The sequence below is a fragment of the Lactuca serriola genome, chromosome 6 (assembly GCF_051521515.1).
Source record: "Lactuca serriola cultivar US96UC23 chromosome 6, Lser_US96UC23_V15, whole genome shotgun sequence".
Classification (NCBI taxonomy): domain Eukaryota; kingdom Viridiplantae; phylum Streptophyta; class Magnoliopsida; order Asterales; family Asteraceae; genus Lactuca; species Lactuca serriola.
The window spans coordinates 6,435,512-6,446,255 of record NC_136413.1 but is presented as its reverse complement, the minus strand read 5'-3'; the positions used below and the strand labels follow the sequence as shown (position 1 = coordinate 6,446,255).

The 10,744-nt window shown below is 33.1% G+C and overlaps 2 protein-coding genes and 1 long non-coding RNA gene across 4 annotated transcripts; 1 reads left to right on the top strand and 2 right to left on the bottom strand.

The window, feature by feature from the left end:
• The first annotated feature begins 264 nt into the window (after positions 1-264).
• LOC145058340 (NAC domain-containing protein 7-like) lies at positions 265-4,416 on the top strand. 2 transcript variants are annotated; one of them, XM_079006260.1, is made up of 4 exons: positions 265-914; positions 2,639-2,829; positions 3,041-3,307; positions 3,676-4,416. In XM_079006260.1, exons 2-4 carry the CDS (start codon positions 2,670-2,672, stop codon positions 4,242-4,244), a joined length of 996 nt encoding a protein of 331 aa, XP_078862386.1. In that variant the 5' UTR covers positions 265-914; positions 2,639-2,669; the 3' UTR covers positions 4,245-4,416. The 2 variants fall into 2 exon arrangements, with proteins under 2 accessions (XP_078862386.1, XP_078862387.1); XM_079006261.1 differs by lacking the exon at positions 265-914 and adding an exon at positions 1,560-1,693.
• Positions 3,171-6,242, bottom strand: LOC145058341 (uncharacterized). Its single transcript, XR_013686348.1, has 3 exons — positions 5,957-6,242; positions 3,676-5,147; positions 3,171-3,307 (listed from the first exon to the last, which is right to left on the bottom strand). It is a non-coding gene; the product is annotated as an uncharacterized LOC145058341 (long non-coding RNA).
• Positions 6,243-8,097: 1,855 nt separating this feature from the next.
• Positions 8,098-9,017, bottom strand: LOC145059479 (uncharacterized). The gene is made up of 3 exons (XM_079007329.1): positions 8,903-9,017; positions 8,569-8,822; positions 8,098-8,482 (listed from the first exon to the last, which is right to left on the bottom strand). The coding sequence occupies exons 1-3, from the start codon at positions 9,015-9,017 to the stop codon at positions 8,126-8,128; spliced, it is 726 nt and encodes a 241-aa protein (XP_078863455.1). The 3' UTR covers positions 8,098-8,125.
• Positions 9,018-10,744: the final 1,727 nt, after the last annotated feature.

The window sequence follows — 10,744 nt, the reverse complement described above, 5'->3', positions numbered from 1 at the left end:
AATAATTTTAAGTTTTTATAATGAAATTTTTATTAATTTTATAATGGTGATTTTCATAATTTATAAACTATTTTATATATAAAAAGAACATTATTAAAATATAAGTATTATATTATTGTCATGTTGTTATATGAAAGTTTGAAACTGAAGACCCCCAAAGAGGAAATCTTCTCAAACATTCTTTTTGGTCTGCGTCTGTGGGTGTGGGGATTGTTTAAGTGATCCCATGCCATCACATTCTTAAACCTCACTCATCTCTCTCTCTCTCTCTCTCTCTCTCTCTCTCTCTCTCTCTCTCTCTCTCTCTCTCTCTCTCTCTCTCTCTCTCTCTCTCTCTCTCTCTCTCCTGCAACATAAATATCTGAAAGAAAGAAAGAAAGTGGTCAGAAAACATAAAAATCTAGTTGTGTATCTATATAAATTTGTGCTGTACATCACCATCAGTAGCTGGTGGTGGGTGGTGGTTGGCGTTGAGGTGTAGTATATCACCGCCGCATTATCATCATCTTCTTTCCTTTTTTCACGGGAAGCTTTTCCGACAATCCAGCTAACTCTTCCTCCATACCCAATGAACCCCACTTTTATACCACTAGTATAAACTAAGTGCGAAACCCTTGTATTCATTCTTTCAGTTTGTGTTTGTTTTGTTAGGGTTTGAGTTCTTTGGGATCTGATGTCATTTTTGAGAGACAAAAAGACAAGTTTCTTTCACTTCAATTCCCGAGGAAATTAAAACCCTTTTTGGTCCAATAAACATTCCTTCTGTTCATTGTTTCTTTTTTCGTTTTTTGTCTCCTTTTGTTTGTTTATTAACTGAAGCTGAGGACACTTGTTCTGAAATTAATCCTCTCTCTTCAACCTCTCAAAGAAGAAGAGCAAGATCGACCTAAGTGAAGAACTTCATCATTTCCAAGGTTTTCTTTTTTATTAATTCTTTTATGTTCTTCATCTCCAATCTTTTCTTCTATGTGTGTACCTGTTTTAACCTGGTTTTCTTCATGAGTTTCCCAATATATTTGAGATATTCAATTAGGACCTATACTAATATATATATATATATATATATATATATATATATATATATATATATATATATATATATATATATATATATATATATATATATATATATATATATGTTGGATTGATCACGAATTGGAAGTTCATGCGATTATGTCCTCTTATTTATCATGAAAGCCCATCTTGATAATTAAGTTCATTTTTTTTTGTTTCCCTCTAATTTCTAAGGTATGGAACTGGTCTTCTTGCTGGATCGATATCTATAAGGGAGAAAAAAAATGTCCCTTTTAATTATATTTAATAACAATTTCACTACTATATTTGCATAGAATTGAAGCATATTACCGGGTTCACAAAGTAAAGTGCTTGTATATTTTGGTTGTGCATTATTATTTAGTTTTCACTTTAGTTTAGTGGTGAAAACTTGAGTGGCATCCCCATGAAAAAGCACACTTGAGTAGTTTTATCTTTATTATCAAGTAATAAAAGGTTTCTTCTTCATTAGAATGCATGGTATCTACATTCAGTTTCATTTCACATGAGATTCATATGTTCTACCATACACATGTTTTTTTTCTTGAACTATACAAAAGCTAGCTATTATACATTGATGCATGTCTTTAAACTTGAACATATAATCTAAGAGTTCGTAGAGATTCATGTGGTTGATGAGGTAACTTAATAATTTGTACTCTCTCTCTCTCTCTCTCTCTCTCTCTCTCTCTCTCTCTCTTCTTGTTCATGCAAATTTACCCATGAAATTAAGCTCATCTTTTCAACATAATCGATATCTTGAAGGGGCATGAAGAGTAAGATTCTTGTTAGATAATTGGTTCTTGGATCCCTCCTCAAGGTTGCTTTAAAGCTCTGAGTGTGAAGAGGACCAGAAAGACTTGTGAAAACTTAAAGAACTTCCTACATTGATAAAAGGAAACTTATCTTATATCCTTGTCAAAAAGATTATTTTCATTAAGAAAGTTCCCTTTTCTCAACGGATGATCAAGAAATGAACTTTTTTGTACTAGTGTAAATCTACTCTTATGTCTATACCTTCATCCCAAACCAGACTTAAACCCTCAACCATTTGGCTAATGGACACATTTTCACAACAATTGATACGACCAAAGACACCTTGGCCACTATTTTCTAGTTAAATCTAATGTGTTTCCCTTTACCCCTTTCATATATCTTCCTTGATTTACATTTTTTTATTCTTGTATGTAGTTTATTTCATGATCAACTTTTAATAGGGTTAGACATGTATGTACCAAACTTGTAATTTCTGTTGTTTTGTCCTCTCTAGCTAGAGTGGAAGTTTTATTAATGCATTTCCTATTAAAAGAACTGAAATGAATCATATATGTAAATCGGTAGTTTTCATATATAGTTCATGTTGGTTCAGTGTCATTTGAGTTTGTGCTCTATTCAGTTTGCATACCTACATAAGGAAATACCATATTACATAAATGCATGTGTGTAGATAGAAATTTCTTTGGATGTCTTTTACACTAGTTTATATGATCATATTAATAGAAATTGTATGCCGGATATATAAGATATATTTTATGTGTATGCACCTCAACCACTAAATATTAATGATGCATCATCTCAAATGCAGGTGATCCATCAAGCATTTTAAGTTGCAGAATATGAATAACTTTTCACACGTTCCTCCTGGTTTTAGATTCCACCCAACTGATGAAGAACTTGTAGATTATTACCTCAGAAAAAAGATTGCATCAAAAAGAATTGATCTTGATGTTATTAAAGACATTGATCTCTATAGAATTGAGCCATGGGACCTTCAAGGTGCATCAGTTCATCATGCACCAAGTTAGCTAGAGGTTCCTGAAAAACTTGCATTCCAAGAAAATCTATTGATACATTTATGAGTTGTCAAATACAACTTCACTGTGTGTTACTTATTCCATGGATGCAAAATTTTCTGAGCCCTAATTAGACACTTATTTTTAGTATGTTGTTATAGTCCTTTTAACATTTTTTTTATCATTATAAACAGATTTATGCAAGCTAGGAACTGAGGAACAAAACGAATGGTATTTCTTTAGCCACAAGGATAAAAAGTACCCAACAGGAACTCGCACAAATAGAGCTACAAAAGCTGGGTTTTGGAAAGCCACTGGAAGGGATAAGGCCATATACTCTAAAAATAATCTAGTTGGCATGAGAAAGACCTTGGTGTTTTACAAAGGTCGAGCCCCAAATGGACAGAAATCTGATTGGATCATGCACGAGTATAGACTTGAAACAAATGAAAATGGAACAACTCAGGCAAGATATTATACATCCATTATTAATCTTGCTATCATATATTTTTTGTTTAGTTTTATCAAAAAGCTTCTCCAATATGTTAATTTTAGTCTCCACATGGACAAATAAAAACGCTTTGAAAGTTACGCAAATTTTCTTGAACCCGAAAAAACAAGTCGATCCAATTTTGGCGTTTTGATTATGTAATTTTGATGTATTTCTGGTCGGGTAGGAGTGTGTGTGTGCATATGAACATATATATGTTCACATGCAAACATGCTTTAATTTGGTTCTTATGTTGACATTCTTGTGAATCACTTTCAAAATCAAGAAATTAATAGAAGATGTTTGATTGTGATGAAGTGACATTTTTGTTTTATTTACGACAGGAAGAAGGATGGGTTGTATGTAGGGTATTCAAGAAACGAATAACAACTGTACGTAGGATGGATGAACATGATTCATTAGGCTGGTTTGATGATCAAGTCTCATTCATGCCAAATTTTGAATCGCCAAAAAGGATTAGTACTCATCCTTACACTTCAAATACTTCATACCATCATCACCAGTTTCCTGCAAAATCTGAACTTGATCAATTGCATTACAACTTGCCTCAAGATCACTCATTTCTCCAGCTTCCTCAATTAGAATCTCCAAAAATTCAACAGCCTGTTTCTACCACTTTTCATCCATCAACTCAACAGTTAAACATCAACTTGCTTTATGGTAACAATATTGGTGAACAAGATCTTCAATTAACTGATTGGCGAGTACTTGATAAGTTTGTTGCTTCTCAGCTTAGTAATGAACAAGATCCTTCAAATCCTCATCCATCATCTCTTCAAATGACTGAACATATGAACATGCTTTTAAGTGATTCAAAGAGTGACGAAATGGCTTCCGAATGTGCTTCCATATCCACCTCCACTTGCCAGGCTGATCTCTGGAAATAATTAATTTAGAAACATATATAAATGAGTTTCTAATTACATCAACAAGAAAATGAAAGAAAAAGAAAGTATATTATGGTGACTAGAATGCATGTATTAATATCAAAGTTCGGCAAATATATTATGGTGACTAGAATGCATGAACTAATGCAAGTATATTATGTTTTTTTTTTTATATTACTTTTTTTTTGTTATTGATGACCGGTTGAGTATAGTTTTAATGTGGGTCGTGAACGGTTCTAAGAAACTTATCGGACTATATAAGCTTTGTTAACTAGCTAAGTAGATATGTATGTAATTCATATAACATATTTCTAATGTATGCATGTATGTACGTATTATGAATGTTCTTATTTGTTAAGACTAATTAACAAGGGAATGAAAGTGTTTAATCTATATGTTAATTTGTGTCCTATTAGTTATTGCAGCTCAAAAGTTGCTTGTCAAGCCTAATGTTGATTTGGTTCATATCAATAGTATACTTCTTTATGTTAATTTGTTTGCTTCACAAGGATCTTTTTTCGAGTTCTAAAACATATTTTTACTATGGTTCTTTAACATCCTTTGCTCCTTGATGATCATTTAGTTTTAAAAAAGACGCAGACAACAGGAAAAAGAAGACAATACATGAACCAGAAACAATCTTACTTAGTTTAAGCATGAAAGAATGAAGAATGTGATCACTTTAATGTATGCATGCATAGCTATGCTTATATAAACAGTAAGAACTAAGAACTTCCTCAGGGTCTTAAATGCACAAATCGGCAGTTGGATGAAATCCCACACTTGAGTATTTGTCAAGAGATGTTAACAAGCCCTTGATGCTTTCTAAATTGTCCTGATCGAGTTTAGGGGAATGATGTTTAAGCAGCAGCAGCACCACCATTTTGTTTCTCAGGTTCACAACTGATTACAAGAATGTAAAAAATGATTGTGAATTCTGACATTAATATAACTTATGGAGTCTGGTACATGGATGAGTATATAGAGAGGTTATTGAAGTGAAGTACAAAAGATTTCATGATGATTGGAGAAGGTATAGTTAGGTGAAACATGAAAAGAATATTGGAATGATGTTGATAAAAAAATCATGTTAGCCTTACAACTCGAATTAACAGCTCATGATCGGACCTCTTATTGCATGATGTTGATAAAAAAATCTCAATATTCTATCCTCAAAGGTCATCTATTAGCAGTTCCTGTATTTATAATTAATACGCAAACAAAGGGTCGCCATTAATGGAAAGTTATGGCTCATGAGAGAGAGAGAGATGAAAATATACCGCCTTCAAATGTGATCATTCGTATATGAAGAAATATATTGATATAGTTTCTTCTATAAATGCTGGTCTTATTGAAGCCGAACCCACAAAAGTAAGAAAACTAAATGGCAAACAACATAATATCTTTTTGGCGTGAACAAACACACTTGTGTGAAAACGAAAGAAAAGGTAGGAAAGATAGAGAGTATGCGGATATATATTAATTTCCGTACATACAGAATTGGTCGCTGAACATAGCTTGTTATTTAATTGCTCAAAAGAGCAAAAAGATTGTCATGAACCAAATTAAAAAGGAGTCTTTCACTCGCAAATTGCAGGCTCTTCGGCATGGAAGTATGTAATTTGAACCAAAACTAGACATATTCTAAAGAAAGAAGTGAAAGTATTGAGACAAAATATAACAGGAAATGCTTAGACAGATGAATGACTCACCAGTCACCATCCAAATAAAGTTGGCTTCAATTCATCCCCAGATGAAACGATAATTTGACTGAAAGAATCTAAGAGTAAAAGTGGAATTTTACACTGAATCCGATGGAATTGTTGAAATTGGATCTTCGGTGTTGAGGAAAGAAAGACAGGAATATGTTGTTACTGGAGTTGAATTGAAGAAGAATGTTTTGTAGTTTTTTGCAAAAATTTCCTTTTACGCGATGCCAACTTCACAGAGGACATCATCATGAGGCGTGCACTTCTTGAAGTACTCATATGTATTTGTATAAACATAACAAAATACACACAAACCCACACAGGCCTAAATCATTAACTAGAATTTACTGAATTACTGCTTCTCGTTGACCAAAGGACTCCTTTCATTGACATTAGAGAGCTTTTTAATTTATCTATAAAAAAGCTCAAAATATAAAGGCCATTAAAGAAAAAAAAAAGGTAAGCTTTTTCATTTTTTTATTAGTTGTTCCTTTTAATTAGTTAAAAATCTAAGGTTTCCATACCAAAAATGTAACACCTCTTGCTTACGACTTACTGTACTAATTAAGAGTCCATAGACCACTACAAGAAATTAAGGTATTAGCGATGACAGGCGTCGCTGCAAAAGAGTGCCCATATTGCCGCTAAAACTATTAGCGGCGATGTTGAAAACAAGTGATAACAATCGATTCGACTCACAATGTCTGATACAGTTATTCAAGAACAAAGGGGCTTTTATAGCCATTACAAATAACAGAAAGAATGAGAAAGACTCAAAACATAACAAATTGATATCTTCTCTAATTCTCGTTCAACACAAAGAAGAAGGGAACGACTTGGTACTTCGGATTACTAAGTCACAACGACTCTCACTACAACAATCGTACCCTTTGCAGACGATGATTTTAGACCCTATGCCGACGACAAGTCGTCGGGATAGGGTATGGCGACGACAAGTCGTCGGGAAAAAGTCGTCGGCACAGGTGTGTCGGCATAGGTCTGTTAAGTCGTCGGCATAGATGTCGTCGGTATAGCTAGCTCTATTGCGACGACATGTCGTCGGCACAGATTTTGTCAACGACGTTTTTGACGAAAAAAAATAATGTTTTATTAAAATCCTATGGTGACGACTTATCGTCGGGATAGCTATGGCGACGACAAGTCGTCGGGACAAGTTGAGGCTATTACGACGCCTTGTCGTCGTTAAAGGGTTTTATCAGTTAACGGTTATGGACCTATAGCGACGACTAGTTGTCGGGATAGCTACTGGTTGTTTTTTTTTAGCTTTATAGGTTTTGTACATTACCATTCCTGCATTTTTAACAAATCCAAAAAACATTGCAAGCATATATCAATTGAAATACATTAACTAGGTACCATTGTTCAAATTCAAAACATCAAATTCAAGTTTAATATTATAATAAGTAGTTAACTAACATTGTTCATAATACTAAAAAAACATCAATCATCATTATCATAATCGTCTTCTCCTTCTTCTTCTTCTTCTCCTTCTCCTTCTTCTTCCATCCTTTTGGCAAATTGTTGAGAGCTACTTGCTTGTGTGTTATAGTTGAATAGAAAGTTAGGAAATGGTGGTGGTTGGAAGTTCGGAATACAAGCCGCCAATGATGCATTATATTGTTGCAAATATTCTTGCATTTGTTGTGCATCGAATTGGGATTGAGATTGAGACGATTTGGAAGTGGAAGGCCGTTCATTTGGAATTAAACCGAAGTTGGCGGTTGGTCTCCTACCCACCCCGCGAGCATGTCCACGTCTCGTCCCAAGGGCACGTTCTAAACATTCTTCCTCGTTTACTTCTCCTCCTTCCCCAACCTCATTTTCCTTTTTCTCATATTCATTTTGAATTTTCTCCTAAAATAAAGAAAACAATTAACATACGTTAATTAAAACAAACAACTAAACTTAAACATTCAAAAAATAATAATATTCCTTAAACATGAAACTATAATTAATAATAATATATTTAAACAACATATTCATTTCGTTTATCACTTACCCAGTCTTCTTCTGCTCGACTTGTACACCAACCCGAACCTTCTTTGTAGCGTATTTGTCTCCAACCCTCAATATGCTGCGGCTTAATTCCCATTTGTTCCTATAATAAGTGAAAAAACAATAAATGTATTTGTACAAATGTTAATAACAATTTTAAATAATACTAATGTATTTTATTACCTCTAAATAACGTCGTTGAGCATACGGTCTACATCCGTGAGCACTTGTGTGTGGAAGTTTCGACCTAGTAACTTTATTTTTTTCCGACGTGCGTCTGTATTCCTCGGTCAAAAACAACAAATCAATCATATCGTTCCAAGCTTGGGCGGGCCAATCATCCGGTGGACGTCTTCTTGCCCTTTCCACATTACGATATCCACCAACTCTATCAAAATGTTTTTTCATCTGATACTTGCGCTCTCGATAAGCTCTTTGCATATCTGCTTGGATACCCGCTCGAAGGGGTTCCCACAAGTTTGTGCCCCGATACCTATCAATATCAAAATAAGTCTGCAAAAGGAAAAACATATTTGATTAGTAAAAAAATATTTAATAAGTGTAAAATTCAATACATATAAAATGTATTTTATATTTACCTCTAGCTCGGGATATAAATCAACTTTGTACTTGGCAGGAACACGACGCCAAGTATGATAATGCAACGGTACCTTTGATCCCACCAGATTTGAGATCAGTCTGACAAACAGTTGCCCGTTGTCCCCTATAACTCGATACGTCCGCCCGGAGATATCAATTAGCAATTCCAAAGGCTTACACTTGTTTTTTTCATACTCATCGTACAAATTTAAGTTTCTCCCTTTGCCACGCACATTCACATTCTTCGCTTGCGCTATATTTACAAATACAATTGGAAATTTAGAAATTTAAAACATTAATATATCTAAAAATTAAAAATTTCATATAACTTACAAGATTGGCAATCCGATGGTACACCGCGTGCATTCTCGTATGGAGGTTTATCCCCACCGTCTCCTCCATGTCCCCTCGCGACTTCTGCCCTCTGTTTAACAAATATTATAAACATTCAAAAAATATAATAAAACTAGAAATAAGCAACATTTCAAAATTTAACAAATATTATAAGCAATCAGGAGATATAATAACAATAACATACCATCAATCAGATTCATCACTAGAACAATATACATGTATAACATCATCATCATTGTCATAGTTTTCATTATTTATTTCTTCATCTGAAGAGTACGTATCATCATCGTCATTTTCATAGTTAATGAAATCGTCATCGTTTATATTAGGAGCAACATTCCTCCTAGCAACCACACTTGATTCACCAACTTCACCTAAAGTCGTCTGCATAGGTAAGGTGCCTAAGTCGACAAACAAGGTAAAATCAGTTGATTGAGTGTTGTTCACAACATCTATCTCATTCACAACACCGATACTTGGATGATTCCAAAGTTTTCGATGATGAACCTCTTCCACAACTCTCCAGTTATTGTTTTGAGTGGGATCTTGGAGATAAAATACTTGTTTAGCTTGTGTGGCTAAGATGTATTGTTGATCATCAAACCACGTTTTACCGACATACCATTCATGACTGGTATCAATAAGAATCGTATTATTTATAGTCTTTAAGCGTCCATTACGTAATGAGGCATTGAACCATTTACCACGAAAGAGTACAACTGATTTATCATATAAATAATGCAACTCTATGATCTCCTCTAATTGACCATAGAATGGTGTACCGTCTTCTCCGAATGTAACAACACCACTATTTTGAGTAGTGCGTCGGAGATCACGACTATTCACAACAAATCGGACACCATTTACTATGCATGCAGTGTACGAATATGCACGCAACGGACCATATGCCAACACCTTTAATTCGTCAGTACAGTCCGTAGGCACATCTTTTTGGAGACAATAAATCTGTAAGGAAATATAAGATTATATGTTTAAATATCTTTTTTTGTATATTAAAATAATGAAGTTAATTAGAAACATATTTTTTGTTAAATATCTTTTTCTGTATACTAGAATTTTCAGGAAAAATCTACTTAATAGCCTCTCCCTTCTACGTGTTTTTATGTCACTCCATATGGAAGGCTGATCATTCTAAATCTGTCTAACAATCTTATTTCTTTATTTTGTAAATTATATTTTGTTTGAATAACAAATGGCATTTTCAAACTCTTTCAAACTAAAGAGGTTGAATGGATTAAAAAATAGACCATGATATTATAAAATATCTTGAATAATCTTAGTTCATTCTACACATCTTTATATTCATACCGATATTATTGTTAACAAATTATTGATATCGTTATCTTGGTAAACATCAAAGATCATTTCATTATTGTCATATTGAAAGAACATATTTGGACTCACTACAGCTATATATCTATATATATATATATATATATATATATATATATATATATATATATATATATATATATATATAACAAACAATACAATTAGAAAAAAACAACAAACAACAACACAATCACGTATATATACAACACAATCACACACACGCACACACACACACACACACATATATATATATATATATATATATATATATATATATATATAAACAATTTCAACACAATTCAACTTCAATTTATATATATATATATATATATATATATATATATATATATATATATATATATATATATACACACAAACAACAAACAATTTCAACACAATTCAACTTCAATTTCAAAAAAAATTAAAAAAAAAAAACTAACCTTTTGGAATTAAACCGATGTTCTATTT

Excerpts from the sequence above, each read along its gene's own strand:
- LOC145058340 (XM_079006260.1), top strand. The coding sequence starts at position 2,670 with ATGAATAACTTTTCACACGTTCCTCCTGGTTTTAGATTCCACCCAACT. Across the intron at positions 2,830-3,040 it reads TGAGCCATGGGACCTTCAAG|ATTTATGCAAGCTAGGAACT; the intron begins GTGCATCAGTTC and ends CATTATAAACAG. Across the intron at positions 3,308-3,675 it reads AACAAATGAAAATGGAACAA|GACAGGAAGAAGGATGGGTT; the intron begins CTCAGGCAAGAT and ends TGTTTTATTTAC.
- LOC145059479 (XM_079007329.1), bottom strand. The coding sequence starts at position 9,017 with ATGTTTATAATATTTGTTAAACAGAGGGCAGAAGTCGCGAGGGGACAT. Across the intron at positions 8,823-8,902 it reads ACCATCGGATTGCCAATCTT|CGCAAGCGAAGAATGTGAAT; the intron begins GTAAGTTATATG and ends TTGTAAATATAG. Across the intron at positions 8,483-8,568 it reads ATTTATATCCCGAGCTAGAG|ACTTATTTTGATATTGATAG; the intron begins GTAAATATAAAA and ends TTCCTTTTGCAG.